This window comes from Monodelphis domestica, chromosome 1 (assembly GCF_027887165.1).
Source record: "Monodelphis domestica isolate mMonDom1 chromosome 1, mMonDom1.pri, whole genome shotgun sequence".
NCBI lineage: Eukaryota > Metazoa > Chordata > Mammalia > Didelphimorphia > Didelphidae > Monodelphis > Monodelphis domestica.
Window position 1 is genome coordinate 640,117,347 of NC_077227.1, and position 18,118 is coordinate 640,135,464.

Sequence of the window (18,118 nt, forward strand, 5' to 3'; positions counted from 1 at the left end):
CTGACAGATGGTCTATGTATGTGGCAGGATGTTCCATTTTATCCTGCCTGATCTTATCATATTTGGCCCATGCCTTTGACTTAGAACAGCATAATGTAATGGCTTGCAATAAATCCTCTCTGCACTGTCTAAGGTATGACATGGCAGTTGGATTTGCAAAGTCCATATCCCCTCTTTGACCTACTGTTGGCCAGCTGGTCAAATTTCTATCAGATCTAGTCTTCTCCACAAATTGCCTTTGTTCATGGGGGCTGAACACTTTAGACAAAAGAAATTCAACATCCTCGAAATCTGGATCAAAGATCTGAAATGCCCTTTTAAGCTCTTGGTGGGACTTAAAAGGATTGTCCACAAATTTTGGAAAATGGCATTTTATGGATTCAAGTTCCTGGGGACTGAATTGACTATGGGCTTTTGAGTGGATCACACCAGCATTGGTAGTCAGCTTGGTGACCTCCTTCAATGGACAGATTTTCTCAGGGTCATTAGCAGCCTGGTTCTCATTTTCATTGTCACCTTCAGTTTCCTGAGGTGCATTTTCTGTTTGCCCATTGTCCTTGCCTATAACTAGATCTAGACCTTTTTCCTTGATCAGTTGTTCAAATACAGCCTTAATCATGCCTTCTAATTCATATCTACAGCCATAATCTTCTCTGTCTTGAGGGGAACCATGAATCTGAATACTTTCTTGACTTGGGATAGAGTCTGCAACACAGCCATAAAGATTATTTTTACTTGTGCCAGGAGTTGCCAGAGAACCAATTCATGTTGAAATAGTAGTTGTAAAACAGTCATTGTAACATTACTAACATAATCCACAGTTTCCACTAACATTTGGGTTATCTTGCTGTATAGTATATGGTATACCCAATAGCAGGCAATGGTTTCGATGATCATCACATCAAAAACTACTTGTTTGAACATCTTTACTATCTTTCTTTCCTGCCTGTGGGATTGTTGGGTACAGTCAGACTAAGGGTGCCACTTGAAATAGAGAAGTAATCTGAGGGGAAACTATTTCTTCTTGCAATGACTATTGTTCTCTGACTGACTGTGACTAGAGACTACTAAGGGAACCTGAGACTGAATGGACATAGAAATGAGAAATGCTGAGTACAGGGATGCTGGTACATAGGGGATACTGCTCTGGGTGCCACTTGAAATAGAGAAGTAATCTGAGGAGAAACTACTATTACTTGAAATAGAGAAATAATCTGTTGAAACTGTTTCTGACTTGAAATAGAGAATCTTTGGCTTAGTATACCTTACTACTAAAGCACAGTTTCTATACTTTAACATAGTGAATTACAAAAGTGACTTGTTGCAGATGTGAAAATATTCCTGAAACTAATATGTCTTTTCCATAAGCTACTTTACTAAATACAGATGCACTGGACACAGAGTACTCCTATCTCTAATAAAGAGTGAATCAGGAGTGTATACCTTCACAGGTGTTCTCTGGCTGATCTTGCTGAGCTGCATCATATACTCTACCTAAAGTTGCCTTGTGGTCAGCCTACCTATCATCCTAAAACATCCTGCCTTTGCATTCCACCTCTCTTTTGAAGAGACTGTCCATTCTCCACCCTCAACTTTTCCAAATCACTCCTTGTGGTTTGAAAGCATACATTGTCTCCACCCTTCTCTGTCTGTGGGATCTCCATTTTGGGCCGGCACACACTTTCCCTTCTAATAAATAATCTTTTTAACTCAACCAGAACTCCTCAATATTCAAGGGATAGGTTTTTCTTAGTTGACATAGGGACATAGGGAAGAAGAGGAAGCTCATGATGGTTGGCAGTCCTGTGTTGACAGAGACACTTTAGAGTAATGCAGGTAACTAACTCAAGGAGAGGTGTGAAGCACCACTGTAAGAAATTCAAGAGTTAGTTGCTGAAAAAATTAAAGGTTGCTATATAGTAGTAAGAACCATGAAAGATTAGAGAAGAAATTTGTAGTTGGCCAAGTCAGTTGTGAGGATAAGATCTATCAGTCAAAAAATATTAGGAAGTTGATAGATGGAGGGCATTTGGGAAATGGTAACCCAAGTGAAATAGCTAAAGAAAGGAGCTGCAGAGTCTAACAAGGTTTTCTGCTTTTGCTACAGTGAGTAATGAGAAGACCAATGTACCCAAGAACTGTGACAAATTTTGCTATCGCCAGTTCTGTAAGGGACTGATATATCCCACCCTGAAGTGCTAAGGAGACGTGATTAACTAGAAACCTAGAAAACTAGAAACTAGAAAACTAGAACTTCTAAGAGAAATGCTGAGGTGGCAGTCATATACTGCAGAGAAACAACCTGATAGGGAAAGATTAAGAGAGTATCGCAAGAACAGGGATAAAGGGGGCAAGAGAAGATGGGATGGGTGGGATCAAGGGTACTTGTAAAGAGTTTGCCTTGGCTTTTGGTGATCTTTTCATGTGATAGGGGTGAAAGGGATAGTGGGAGAAGACATCTGAGCGATGTAAGATGAGGAGGGGAGATGTGAGGTATTCAACACTAGTAGCATTAAGTTTGAGGCAAGATTTGTAGGGGGAGAGGAAAGAATGTCATGGGAGGCTCGAGGAGAGCTTTTCCCAAACCCCTCGAGTTTAATCCTGTGTGTATGTATGTGTGTGTCTTGACACACACACATACATACACACAGGATTGGGTGTGGGTGTATAAATTCCTTGTCAACTCCATTAGATTGTGAACTCCGTGAGAACACGGGCTGTCTTTGGCTTTTGTATTCCAAGCTTAGCACCACGCCTGGCACATGGGAGGCTCTTAATAGATGCTAGTGGACTACTTTCCTCCTGGAATCGACAATTGCTACCTTGACCCAACCCAAGGGAATGAAAGACAGCCCATGCCTACTTTTACTCTGACAAAGAACTTTACCGAGGACCTACTCTCCAAAGAGAAATAGAGAACTGACAAAGCGTCCTAGAACCCTCCCTTTCCATGCGTGGGGGCCTTGCGGCAGAGAAAGAGAGGTGTCTCGAATTTGCCTTTCTCCACCTCGCTCCCTTCTATAAGCAAGTTAGAACCATCTCTTCCCCCGGAATTAACTAGGAACGACGCCAATAGATTTAATAACTCGTCTCTTCTTCCCTCCCAGCAATTTGAGAACGTTTTTTCTTTCCGAGCGCCACTTTGGGCTTCTCAGGGTTCCGGCGCGCCACATAGACGACTCTTATTGACGTCACTTCTGGGGCTCTGCGAGGCAGGACCCGTTGTGCCCGCCTCCGCCCTCCTCTGCTCAGGCGCCGGCGCTGATTTCTGGAAGCTTCGTGGAAGTGTTGGTCCCTCACCGTTAGTCTACGGGTCGGACACAATCCACGTCCATCCGGGGCTCTTGAGTTGCCACAGAACTGCGCCGAGTCTGACTGATTATGCCGGAGAACATGGGTCCCAGGAACAACGGGCCTGCCGGAGGTTCCGGCAATCGAGGGAGAGGCGCTTACCAGGATCGGGACAAACCGGCCCAGATCCGCTTCAGCAACATTTCTGCCGCCAAAGGTAGCGAATGCGGGGGCCGCGCCTGCGCCCTGACGCCCGCGAGGGAAGGGCTGGACCAGGCCTAGGTCGGGGGTCTCTCTCGATTAAGTCAGCTTCTGCGTGATGGCTGCTCTCGAGGAGTGGCTCGAAAGAGCTTCATGGGGTTTCCCCCTCGCCCAGCTTGCCCCAGACCCCAGCGTGTCCATGATTGGTTCCTCTTCCCCTGGCTTTTCTTTTTCCCCTTCCTGCTCAAGTCAGCCTATTCATCCACTCCGTGCATTTTTACGTACCCCCTCCCCCTGCCCCGGCTCATGCCCATGCCTTCACTTTTCCATTATCTGAATTCTCTGGCTTCCTTCGAGCCCCAGTTTAAACCCCAACCTTTTACGAAGTGCCTTTCCTGGGTCTCCTTAGACTTCGTCCTGTTTCCTCTTAGACTGCCATCTTATTTTAATATAATTGTTGCCTCTCATTAAACTGTTAGCTGTATGAGAACAGGAATTGGTTTTTGCCTTTTAAAGTTTTTTTTCCTAGCACAATGCCTGGCACACATAGTAGGCTCCTAAATAAATGCTGGTTTGGTTGTATTTGAAATTCCACTTAGTATTTGGAATTCACCAAATTTCTGGCATTGCTACTCTCTACAAAACATGGAGGTCTGCTGGAAGTGAGCAGTAACCATAGTGATATCTGTAGTAGCAATTTAGAGATCTGATTTTCAAATAAAATAATGTAGTTAAAAAACTGTTAGGAATGAGCAGTTAAATAGGCTACCGAAAGGGCATGGATAGTGAGGATGGAAGATGCAGATAGATCTCTGCAGTCTGGAGGTTCAAGTAAGTTCCCTAGACCAAACTATACGGCTCTTAGTACCAGGGAGGAAAAAAAAATTGAGGTTTTAAAATCATTGAACGATTATTGTGGAAAGTCTGAATTTGAGCCTAGAGCTAATCAAAAAAGTAATTTTTTTTGTGTGTGTAGCTAAATCAAGGACTAGTGGTTTGAGACTAGCAGAGGGATTTGTACTTCCTCTTGTGACATACTGTTTTGGTATAAAAAATAGTGGTTTCTAATAATCAAGAAACAAGTTCCGACTACAGCTCTTAACAAGTAGTAGGACTTTAGCTATATATGACTGGGCAAGACCCATTCTTTTCTGAGCCTCAATTTCCTAGAAGCTTAAATGTGTGTAAAGCACTTTACAGACTTTAAAGTACTATATAAATGGCAGTTACTATTAATCATATGGTCCAACCATCTCATTTTACAGATGGGGAACTCGGGCCCCATTATTACTTATGGCAGGATTTGAACCAAATCTAATTCCTTAAGTCCAAATTCTCTTTTCTAAATTAAACTCTTTCACTTTACCAATTATATGATTTCAAATAGCCTTTCACTTCCAAAAATCTACTTGTTTTAAGATTCTGCAAGATAGGCAGCATGGTATAATGGACAGAGACCTGACCTCAGCTCCAAGAAGAGCTGGGTTTAAGTCCTCATGGTGATCTTATACTGGAATGGCTATGTCACTTAACCTGTCCTTGCACTCTAGGCAACTCTTAACTCTGTAGAAGGTGTCTACCTGCATTGGTAGAGGAAGTTTTCTTCTGCCAGAAATTTTTTATACTAATAAAATTCACTGGAGCGACTAGATGGTTGCAAAGCTTGGAATCTGGAAGATTCAAATCCAGCCTTATACACTTATTAACTGTGTGACCCTGGGCAAGTCATGTAACTTTGCTTCAGTTTCCTTATCTGTAAAATCAACTGGAAAAGGAAATGGCAAAATACTCCCATTATCTTTACCAGAAAATCCCAAATGGAGCCATGAAGAATCTGACATTGAAAATTACTGAACAACCTGTAATTCACAGGACTGGTTCCTAACCCTAAATAAACTGATTACTTAATTGAACTCAACATATCAAGATGCTGTACTAGGTGTCCATTTATTACAAAAGGCAAAATGAAACCTTGACTTTGAGGAATTCATTCTTTTTTTCCTTGGATGATAGTTATTGACTCCTTTTAAGGATCATTCAAATGCCTTAGTTGGAGGGTTATATTTTAGCCTTTCTGAAAGTTGTTATGCTTTTCTAACATTTGAGTTAGGTGTCATAACTTTTATTTTTTTAAAACTCTTACCTTCTGTCTTAGAATAAATACCGGGTATTGGTTCTAAGCAGAAAAGTGGTAAGGGCTGGGCAATGGGGGTCAAGTGACTTGCCCAGGGCCACACAGGTAGGAAGTATCTGAGGCCACATTTGAAACTAGGACCTCTCATTTCTGGGCCTGATTCAATCCACCAAGCCACCAAGCTGCCCCATCATAACTTTTAAAAGGATTGATTGATTATAAAATAACTTGGATGGGGGGGAAATAACCTATATAATAGCTTTTTAAAAATTTAACCTAATTTTAAAAAAATTACCTGTTTTGTTTTGGCAGTTCCACTTCCCAAGAAGATACTTTTTCCTCCATAGTTCCTGTCTATTTTTAAAAAGTTAAACAAAGACATCTAATAATAAGTGATTGTGACTGACAGCACAGCAACTGTTTGTCTTGTTTACCTTTTCTTAATGACAAGAGAAATTTTAGTTCCATCATTTGGAACTAACTATTCAATCTGAATTCTGTTGTTTTTTAGTGTTATCTTTATTTACATTACTGTAGTTGACCTCTAAAATTGTATAATTTGAATTCTAGCTCATGTGACATTGATTCTTTCTAAATGATTTCATGCTGCCATTGTTCAGAGAAAAGATTTATTCTTTATTCCGATATGAATAAATATTCTATTCATACTATGGTTACTTCTCAGCTATCTGGGACTAAGCTATGCTTTCAGGTTAGGTGTAAGTACTGTGCTTTGATTTTTCTTGGTCTTTTAACATTTAAAACAATTCTTGAATTTACTATACCAGTAGCTTTAAAATTCCAAATTTCATTTGTTTTAAGAATGTGAAACTTTGGGGGCAGCTGGGTGGATCAGTGGATTGAGAGTCAGACCTAGAGATGGAAGGTCCTGGGTTCCAATCTGACCTCAGACACTTCCCAGCTGTGTGACCTTGGGCAAGTCACTTAACCCCCATTGCCTAGCCCTTACCACTCTTCTGCCTTGGAGCCAATACACAGTATTGACTTCAAGATGGAAGGTAAGGGTTAAAAAAAAAAAGAATGTGAACCTGTAACTGGAGTCTTAGCATATTTGAAGAAAAGCAGGATGAATCCACAAACTTGGTTTTCCTATTATAATATTATAGAATAACTCCCAAGTATTGTATATAGTGGATTTATAATGAAAAACTGAAATTTTATATATATATATATATATATATATATATTTAGATTTCAATAAAGAATGGAAAGAATTAATTATACTTGTGCTAGGTTTATAATTTGTGTATTTGATAAAAATGTGCAATTTTTAATGCCAAAAAATGACTACTAACTTTTCCCCTCTTTTTACAGCGGTTACAGATGCTATTAGAACTAGCCTTGGACCGAAAGGAATGGACAAAATGGTAAAAAAAAAAGTTTGTAAAATACTATTCATTGGACTTTAATTGTTTATTAGGAATAGGGTGTGTGTGTGTGTGTGTGTGTGTGTGTGTGTGTGTGTGTGTGTGTGTGTTAATCCTTACTTTCTGTCTTAGAACCAATTGGTTCTAAGGCAGAAAGATGGTATGGGCTGCTAGGCAGGGGAGGTTAAGTGACTTGCCATGGATCACACTGCTAAGAAGTGTTTGAGGCCAGATTTGAACCTAGCTAGGATCTCTGGGTTGGCTCTCAGTCCACTATGCCACCCAGCTGCCCCCAGAAGCATAATTTTTATTTTTATTTTATTATTATTTTTTAAACCCCTACCTTTCATCTTGGAATCAATACTGTGTATTGACTCCAACGCAGAAGAGTGGTAAGGGCTAGGCAATTGGGGTTAAGTGACTTGCCCAGGGTCACACAGCTGGGAAATATCTGAGACGAGATTTGAACCTAGGAACTCCCATCTCTAGGCCTGGCTTTCAATTCACTGAGCTACCCAGCTGCCCCCAGAAGCATAATTTTTAAAGTGAAGCTGTTTTGACCTTATATTAAATTGTTGAATAACAATCTGAGAATTTCCAGATCTGCAATCCAAATTTTGAAGCTATGTTATTAAGCTCTTGAATTTGGAGAACCGAGAAACCTGTTGTAGCATACCAGACATGTTAGCATCTTGGAAGTGTGATTGATTGACTTCCAAGATGCTAAAGTGTCTGGTATGCTACATCTGTTCACCTTTCCCACTTATCCCTCTTCTTAGCTTCTCTTTTCTTTCCAATTTCATGGTGGGAATATAATCCATTTCTCAGATATGGAAAAATCAAGACCCTAAGTTACATATAACTTGTTATATTGTTGAGCTTGTTAGTTTATACAATTCTTAGGAATAGAAATGTAACTTTGGTGTAATTAGGTAAAGGAGTTGTTTTGGTATGTATGGAATTTTATTCAGTGACCTCCTTAAGGTATGAGCTTAGTAATGAAATATCTGGGTCAAAGAGTATGAACATTTCAATCTATTTACATTGTTCTGAATGGTTTCCACTCTGCTTCTGATTCATTTACTTTCCACCAACAGTACTAGTATGCATATCTTCCCATCATCCTTCCAACATAAATTATTACCATTTTTTTTTGCCATCTTTCCAGTTTGCAGAGTGTGAGGTAAAATCTCTGGGTTGTTTTGATTAACATCTCTTGTTATTAGTGATTTAGGGTATTCTTTTGTATGATTGTTAATAGTATTGTTGTTGATAGTTTATAATTTCTCTTCTGAGGACCTTAGATCCTTTGACTTAAGAGGAATGGCTTTGGGAGTACAGGGGGAGAGCATGCTATCAACATTTATAGAAAATTGATACAAATATTTTCCCCTATTTATGTAAAAGCTTTTCAGTTTCATGTAATCAAAGTTATCAATTTTATATTTCGTGATTGCCTCTTTTACTTGTTTGAATAAGAATATATTTCACATCAAGAGCTGTGAAAAAGATATAATCTCATAATTAAAAAAATTATTTCTTGGCAATATGATCTTTATTGTTCAGATCATGTGTCCACTTTGAATTTATTGTGGATTATGATATCTCTGAGGTAGCTGGGTTGTTGTGCAGTAGAGAGAGCACTGGGCTTGGAATCAGAAAAACTTCGGTTCCAATCCGACCTCAAATACTTACTAGTTGTGTGACCCTGGGCAAGTCACTTAACCTTATTTGCCTCAGTGTCTTTTTCTAAAATGAGCTGGAGAAGGAAGTGGAAAATCTCTCCAGTATCTTTGCTAAGGAAACCCCAAATGTCACAAAGAATTAGACACTGCTTAAAACAAACAAAAACATATTTCTAAGCCTAATTTCTGGCAGCTTGCTTCCTAGTTTTGCTGCCACGCCCACCCCACTTTTAAAGCTAATACTAATGATTTTGAGCTCTAGAAGTGTTATTCCTTCTTATCTTTTTTTTTCACTTTCCCTTGATATTCTAGATTCATTGTTTTTTCAAATTAATTTTATTATTTGACCAAATTTTATAAGGGATATTTTTTTGATTGATAAAGCATTAAAGCTAAATTAATTTTGATGATGTTTTTTTCTCAGCCATAATTATTAAATATTCCTCATTTGCTAATATGAAAGAAATTTATAATAATGAAATGACAACATTTTTTGGAGATAGCTAAAGCAGTCTGTAGAGTAAAATTGTATCCTTACCAACATGGATTAGCAAAATCAAAAAGGAGAGAATTAATTGATTAAATGTTCATTTTTTGAAATTGGAAAGCTAACCCATGATAAACACAAAAAAAGAGAGATTAAAATTAAAATAAATATACTAGAAACCAAAAAAGAAGAGGGCAAAAAACCCAAAACAAAATAGTAAATAAAAATAAATGAAGTGATAGCACCTACACATAAAAAAGGAAAGAAATTTTTTAAATTGTCAGAAGCTAGTTTGCAGTTGAACATCAGAAAAATAGAATACTGTTAAAAATATTAAGTACTTTAACAGAAAACCAAATAGAGATTTTAAACAATACGGCCTCAGAAAAGGAAATATAACTAGTTGTAAAGGAACTACCAAAGGGTGGGGACAGGGACTTGGTCCTGATGGATTCATGGACAAATTCTATCAACTTTTAAAAGACCAGTATTAGTGCTATACATATTCTTAAAAAAATTGAGAAGGCATTTTTAACGGATTCCTTTAATGACATAATTTTAATACTACTACTTAAACATGCTAAAGTAAAAGTAAAGAACTATGTACCAATATCATTAAGAAATATTATTTGAAAATTTCTTAATTTTGTACACTCAGTTAAAATAAAGGGCTATTGAAGGAGTTCTAAAAAGGAATAAGCTATAAGTTAGGCAATTTCGGTTTTATGTGGGATGGAATAAGCATTTAAATGCCTTATTATGTGCCAGGCACTGTGTTAAACATTTTACAAATGTTATCTTATTTGATCCTGTCAACAGTCATATCTGGTAGGTGCTATTATGATCTCCATTTTACAGTTGAGGAATCTGAAGCCAAATAGAAGTTAAATGACTTGCCTATAAACACATATACATAGCTAATAAGTGTTTAAGGCAGGATTTGGACTCAAATGTTGCCAACTGTAGGCCAGTGCTCTCTATTTACTAATTTACTATGAAATATGGTGAAGATGTTCTCATTTTTCTTAGCCTCAGTTTTCTAATCAATGAAATGGGGCTAATATGTCAAGCATAAAATAAAGGCAATTGTGAAGGTATTGGGGTGTTAAGAAATTAGATGCATTATACATAAAAGATAATACAGGCATTATCATTAAGCTTTTAAATATGAATAGAACATTTTTGGAAGTTAATGTTGACTAGAGAAATTCATTTTGTCTTTTTTTTTTTCCTAGATTCAAGATGGAAAAGGCGATGTGACTATTACCAATGATGGTGCTACAATTTTGAAACAAATGCAGGTCTTGCATCCAGCAGCTAGGATGGTAAATTTATAGTTTTTCTTTTATATTACAAACAAAAAATAATTTAAAATTTTATTTTATAATCTTCATGATATCTTAAGTATGATGAACATTTGTTGCATCTTCAGTAATTTGAGAGTCTTACGATTTTTGTTAGTTTGAGCATTCTGTCCACTGACACAGTATGCTCCTGCTCCTCTTTAAAATTTAGTCTTGAACCATCAATGATTAACAATAATTACTTTTAGCATCAAATGCAAACTACATTGGTCAGCATTGAACGTTCTTCACGTCAAACTCTACAGCTTTCTCCAAATCAGATTACTGTCCTTTAAGCTAGCCAAGATATCCTACTTGTTTACCATACAAGACATTCTGTCCTTTTATTGTTGTGCCTTTCCAAAGGCTTTCTCTTTCTGCCTGGAGTATTCTGTATTCACATGTACCTTTTGGAGCAGGTAGTCACCTTCAAAGCTCACTTCTTGTGCCAAATCCTTCAAGTATCATTCAGTCAACTCCTTTCCTAATTCCTTCAGTTTCTAGTCTTCCCCAGCTCATCACTCTTTATTTCTTTTGCATTTATACTATTTATTTGAGAACTTACTTATATTCCTCTAGTTTAAGCTCCTTGAAGGAGGCTAACTTTTGTCTTTGTATCCTCAACACCAGCACAATGTCAGGCATTGAAATTGATTTTTCCATGGTTACATGATTCATGTTCTTTTCCTCCCCCCTTCTCAAGCTGATAAGCAGTTCACTGGTTATACCTGTATCATTGTTCAAAACCTATTTCCATGCTTTTCATATTTGCAATAGAGTGATCTTTTAACATCAAAACCCCAATCATATCCTCATCGAACTATGTGATCGAACATGTTTTTCTTCTGCATTTCTGCTCCCATAGTTCTTTCTCTGGATGTGGATAGTGTTCTTTCTCATCAGTTCCTCTGGATTGCCCTGGATCATTGCTGCTAGTAGAAAAGTCTGTTATATTCGATTGTGCCATAATGGATCTGTCTCTGTACAATGTTCTTCTGGTTCTGCTCCTTTCACTCTGCATCAATTCCTGGAGATCATTCCAGTTCACATGGAATCCCTCCAGTTCATGATTATTTTTGAGCACAATAGTATTCCATCACTAGCATATACTACAATTTGTTCAGCCATTCACCTATTGGAGGGCATCCCCTCATTTTCCAGTTTTTTGCCACCACAAAGAGCACAGCTGTAAATATTTTTGTACATGTATTTTTCCTTAATTATCTCTGGGGTACAAACCCAGCAGTACTATGGCTGGATCACTATTATTTCTTTAAAAAGTATCATTTCAAACAACTGCTTGATCATGTGGTTCAATGAGGCTGTGATTGGGGGATATAGACTCTAAAAGGATCACCCTAGTGTAAATATTAATAATATGGAAATAGGTCTTCATCATTGACACATGTAAAACCCAGTGGAATTGCTTGTTGGCTATGGGAGGGGGGTGGGAAAGAACATGATTCATGTAACAATGGGAAAATATTCTTAAATAAACTTTTAAAAGTGTCATTTCAGTGCCAATACTCCCAAACTGGCTAGAATGGCTTTTTGGCTTCCATATCATACTGCTGACATTCATTACTTGAAGGCCAATCTCCTAGTATGCATCTTTGTACCTCACTATCCTGATCCCATTCTTAGTTTTTCTACCTGGGTAGGACTGACCAGAATTTGTATTCCCTAATAGCCTTTGAGAACACACAGTTACTTACATACTATGATAGGGCAAATGAATAGCCCTTATGTGGATGAATGAATGTTCTAGAATCAAATTAATGGTCATGACATGAGATTCTGTATCTAGGGAGCATAAATTCTGTTATCACTCTTCCTCCCCCCCCCCCCCCCCCCAGTTTTGCCGAATTTTCATTCTAATGCTTTTATTAGGGCAGGATAGTGGCAGATAGTTGGGAGCGGGGGGAACATTCTTTTGTGGAATTTTAGGTTTTCTAGAAAGGCAGATCTATGACACTACAGCATTTAGGTTTTTTCCCCACTCTTAGGAACTTGCTTTTTTTATTAGCTAAAAAAAAAGATTTTACCATAAATTTATATACTGAAACTCATTCTAAAGCTTTATGGGTAATCAAAACCTCATGATCTTGCCAAGACTATTATAGTACTCTAATAAGGTTATTGACCTGATATCAACCCTTAATGTGTCTTCTCACTAAATTGGGCAACTTTCTGAATTTTCTTTTTTAGTTGGTGGAGCTCTCAAAAGCACAAGATATTGAAGCTGGTGATGGTACCACATCTGTTGTTATCATTGCTGGATCTCTTTTGGACTCCTGTACCAAACTTCTTCAAAAGGGTAGGTTTGGTCTGTGTTATTGCTAAGTAACAGTCAGATAAAGGTGATTTTTTTTTTTGTACAATTATTAAGGTTTATTTAGTAATAATATCTTTCATGAGTGAATAAGACTTATTTTTCTTATACTAATTGTATACTGGTTTTTCTTGGACAGAAACTCTAATAAAACTCAAAACAACAATGTAATTTTTTTTCTTTTAAAATTTTTAATTATTCCAAATGTTTACAAATCCAAACAAAACAACCACTTCTTTATGTAAAGAAAAAGAAGATACTACACAAATGAAATCACAGATCTCCTGTATATTTAATTTTTATATTTTTACTGTTCCAACTCCTTCACCTCCCCACATCACATAGGATATTATCATGGAGGCCAATATGTTCATACAAATTAAGTCTGTCTTGTATTATTTTTCTATTTACTTTCTGGAGGTAACATTCACAGATTATTCGCCTGGTTCTATCATTTCACTGTTCATTATCTTAAATAGTTTTCAGGTTTTAAAAATCAGTTGGTTCATCTTTTCTTATGGTGCAGTAGTATTCCATCACAATCATATACAGTTTGATTAGCCATCTCTCCCAGTTGATGGGCATCTCCTCAGTTTCCAATTTTTTGCCACCAAAAAGAGAGCTGTGGTGAATATTTTGTAACACGTAGGTTCTTTTTCTCTTTCCTTGATCTCCTTGAGAAGATCAGGATATACACAGTTTTATAACCAGGAATAATTCCAAATTGCTCTCCAAAATATTTGGGATCATTTCACAGCTCCACCAATTACGGTCCTCGTTTTTCCACATCTTCACCAACATTTGTTATTTTGCCCTTTTGTCATGTTAGCCAGTCTGGTGGATGTGAGGTGTGATGTGTTAGAATTGTTTTGGTTTGCATTTCTCTAATCAGTGATCCAGAGCATTTCTTCATATACCTATATATGACTTTGATTTCTTCATCTGAAAATTGGGGGATTGTTCTTATTCTTATACATTTGACAGAATTCATTATATATTCTATATATAAAGCCTCTTGCTGATGGGCTGTTTATAAAAATGTTTTCCATTTTCTGCTTTCCTTCTATTTTTGACAATGAGTGTTTGTTTAATACTTCAAAAACTTTTCAATTTAATGTATTCAGAATTAAACATTTTATATTTCACAGTGCTTTCTATCTTGTTTACTCATAAATTTCTCTATTATTCATAAATCTGAGAGGTAGTATGTTCCCTGTCCTTCTGATTTACTTACAGTATTTCCTTTTATGTCTAGATTATGTGTTCATTTTGATCTTACACAATTTTGGCCTATATCTAGTTTCTGCCATGCTAGTTTTTAGTTATCCCAGCAATTTTTTCCAAGCAGTGATTTGTCATCCCCAAATCCTTGATCTTTGGTTTTATTAAATTATCAGTTTACTATAATCTTTTGCTGCTCTTTTTTGTCTATTCTGTAATTTGCTTTTTTTTTAATGGTCATTCTTAAAATAGTGTAATAGATATTAAAACAGTTTAATGAATATGCAGTAGTAAAAAAAAATGTAATTCTACTAATTAATTAACGCGAGTTTCAAACTTTACAGGGATTCACCCAACCATCATTTCTGAATCATTCCAAAAAGCTGTGGATCAAGGTGTTGAAGTCTTAACTAAAATGTCACAGCCAGTGGAACTGAGTGACAGAGAAACATTACTAAATAGTGCAACCACTTCACTAAACTCAAAGGTATGTAGAGTTAAAAGAATACTGGATTTTGCCCTTTTGGTTTTTATGGAATCTATTTAGTGATAGGAAATTGAAAAAATGGGAATTTTTCTTAATAGTTGGTGAGAAAAAGTTATTATTATGGAGCAACTTTTTAGGATATAACTTTGTCTTAAATCAGAAGCACCTTCATGAACTTCCTTTAGATTTGTAAATTTTAAGTGCCATGTAAATATGATTTAATTCTTGTTACTCATTTAGCAAATTCAAAGATTAACATAAAAATGCTTCAAAATTTACTGGAAATTTGGTTAACTCATAGTTTTAGCATCTTCTGTTTTCTGATTTTACTGTTTTATCCCCCATTATGCTTCTCAGGGCTACTCATACATTTTTTTTCCGATTGTTGGATATAGAACTGAGATTGAATTGTGCCCAGAATTATTGCCTTTTTAAATGTGTTAAAACTATTCTGCCATTACCTTAATACTGAAGAAGCTTATTGCTATTCTGAAGGTATATAGGGATCCTGGTTGATACTGTGGGACTCTGAGTATGCAGAAGTACCTAATGCTACTTTGTACCATTTTCCCCAACTGTAGATTATGTAATCTATTTGAAATATTAAGTTATTAATTTTTTTTTTGCTTTAAAAAAAAGTTAAAATATTGGGAGAAATTTACCTCATATATAAATATGGAAGGAAAAATTTTTTTCTACCAAACTGTTAATACTTTTCTCTGTTTATGTTTATTTAGATAGTGTTTGTGTATAGTAAGCAATTTTTCTTTATGCATTTTAAAACTGACTTTAAAAAAATTAAATATTTGTAGGTTGTATCTCAGTACTCAAGCCTGCTTTCTCCAATGAGTGTAGATGCTGTGATGAAGGTGATTGACCCAACAACAGCTACTAGTGTAGATCTTCGAGACATTAAAATAGTTAAGAAACTTGGGTGAGAAAAATCTATACTTATTATTTTCATTAATCAAAGTTAATGTTTCAAATCAGCATGACTCCTATGACCAAACAAAATAGAATTAGACTAACAAAAATCAGGAATCTTTTTCCTTTTTTTCATTCTATCACTGGGAATTCTGAATGTCTTTATGATTGGTATGAATTTATTCTCTCAGTTGTCATTATATTAGAAAAGTAAGATGAGAGATGCTTATAAATGAGACCAATGCAAATTATAAAGGTTCTAACTTTTTTTGTTTACTTTTTAACTTAAAGTTACTTTGTAACTTTTTTGTTTACAACTTTAGGTTTAAAGCTTGCATTTTTTTCTACTTTCTATTTTAGTGGGACAATTGACGACTGTGAACTGGTGGAAGGATTGGTCCTAACTCAGAAAGTGGCAAATACTGGCATAACCAGAGTTGAGAAAGCTAAGATTGGTCTCATTCAGTTTTGTTTATCTGCTCCTAAAACAGATGTAAGTAAATCCAGTTCTTATTGTTACTGTTAGTTAAGTAGATTCCTGAGCACCTATAAATGGGAAAGAGCCTAAATTACCTTAAGTCTTTATCCTGCAGGAAGCACTCTGTTAGCATATTTAAAGTCAACATACCATGTAATATTCTAATAAGGCCATAATATTGCTTTCCCAGAGGCATAATTTTAAAAAAATTTTTATTTAATTAGATGATTTAGAATAATTGTACATGGTTACAAGCCTCACGTTCCTTCCCTCCCCTCTCCCACCCCCCTCCTGTATCTGATGCACAATTCCACTGGGTTTAACATGTACCATCAATCAAGACCCATTTCCTTATTATTAATATTTGCACTAGGGTGATCTTTTAGAGTCCACTTTCCCAGTCATAGCTCCACCAACCCATGTGATCAAGCAGTTGTTTTTCTTCAGTGTTTCTTTTCCCACAGTTCTTCCTCATATGTCCCTCTGAATAGTTCTGTATCATTGCATTGCTACTACTAGAAAAGTCCATTACATTTTATTTTACCACACTATCAGTCTCTGTGTACAATGTTCTCCTGGTTCTGCTCCTTTCACTGCATCAATTCCTGGAGATCATTCCAGTTCACATGGAATTCCTCCACTTTATTATTCCTTTGAATACAATAGTATTCCATCACCAACATATACCATGATTTGTTCAGCCATTCCCCCATTGAAGGGCATCCCCTCATTTTCCAATTTTTTGCCACCACAAACTGCACGGCTATGAATATTCTTCTACAAGTCTTTTTCCTTATTATCTCTTTGGGGTACAGACCCAGCAGTGCTATGGTTGGATCAAAGGGCATTCAGTCTTTTAGTGCCCTTTGCTAGAGACATAATTTAAAAGGATGTGAACACAAGTAATTGTCTCAGGCTTTCTGTCATCTTATCTGCTTTTTTTTTTTACTTCATGTGGCAAACATAAGTAAAAACAAGTAGTCTATATATCTAGCAAATATTTCTACTCCTAAAATATTACTTAATTCACATCTACATAGTAGTTTCTCTTATTTTAACAATAGAAAGGACTATTATGGTATCTTTTTCAGATGATCAAAGAAATAAGAGTTGGAAGATGATCTCAGAGGTCATCTAGTAGTCTAGTTTATATCTAACCCTATCTCAGTAGGGATCTTCTACAATAATTTCTGATGACTGGTGGCCTTTTGAAGACCTCCTGAAGAAGTCCATTTCACTTTTTTGTCAGATTAGGATTTAGTTATGATATTTTTCTTATAACAAGCTAATAACTACTTCTCTGCAGCTTTTGTCCATTTCTCTTAGGTTTTGCCTCTGCAATCAAGCACAAGTCTTAATTTTTTAATCTTCCATGTGTTATTTCTTTACTTGAAAATATCTTTCATGGTTCACTCCCCATAGGTATACATATTCCCTTTTCTACAGCAATAGCTCTTATTTCTGATAACAAATTATGCTATTCCATGATGCCCTAGTCTTAACTATCTTGGACACCTTCTTCTACATACTTTACATTTTATAATGGTCTTTCTAAAATATGCTCAGAACTGAATATGATGTATAGTCTGCCTGGGGAAAATTGGGAAAAATAGAGAACTATTATATCTCTTATTCTGAGTACAGTTCCTAAGAATTCACTCTAAAATCACATTTAGTGTTCTTTGTTTTGTTTTGTTTTGTTTTTTTAAACTCTTAACTTCTAAGACAGAAGAACAATGAGGGCTAGGCTATGAGGTTACCTGACTTGCCCAGGGTCACACTGCTAGAAAGTGCTTGAGGTCAAATTTGAACCCAGGACAATCCACTGAGCCACCTTTTGGCCCCCCATTAGTGTTCTTTCGTTATTGTCATACTGTTAACCTTTAATATGAGATAATCTACTAAAACCTAGACCTTTTTTGTGCCTTTCTATCTTGAAATGCTTCCCTTATCCTATACATGTACAATTGAATGTTTCAAATCAAAGAGGACTTGCCACTTATTTATGAATTTCATTTTTATTAGATTAGGTGAGTTTATTATCTTAACCAGTTTTCTTGGGTCATGACTGTCTTCCAGTAAATTTGTTCCCAACTTTTGTCAAATACATTTGACTTAATACTGGATGACATCTGGGCCTTCATCTA

At 36.3% G+C, this 18,118-nt stretch overlaps 1 protein-coding gene and 1 non-coding gene across 2 annotated transcripts in view; both read left to right on the forward strand.

Annotated features, from left to right (window-relative positions):
- Positions 1-2,724: 2,724 nt before the first annotated feature.
- The window catches only part of CCT4 (chaperonin containing TCP1 subunit 4), a 30,605-nt gene continuing 15,211 nt past the window's right edge, over positions 2,725-18,118 (forward strand). The window contains exons 1-7 of the mRNA XM_001374977.5: positions 2,725-3,508; positions 6,962-7,014; positions 10,422-10,511; positions 12,738-12,846; positions 14,427-14,569; positions 15,382-15,503; positions 15,854-15,986. Of these exons, the coding sequence (XP_001375014.1) occupies positions 3,382-3,508; positions 6,962-7,014; positions 10,422-10,511; positions 12,738-12,846; positions 14,427-14,569; positions 15,382-15,503; positions 15,854-15,986 (777 nt within the window). The 5' untranslated portion in view covers positions 2,725-3,381. The remainder of the gene's footprint in view (positions 3,509-6,961; positions 7,015-10,421; positions 10,512-12,737; positions 12,847-14,426; positions 14,570-15,381; positions 15,504-15,853; positions 15,987-18,118) is intronic.
- Positions 7,693-7,750, forward strand: MIR12313 (microRNA mir-12313). The gene has a single exon (NR_162844.1). It is a non-coding gene; the product is annotated as a microRNA mir-12313 (primary transcript).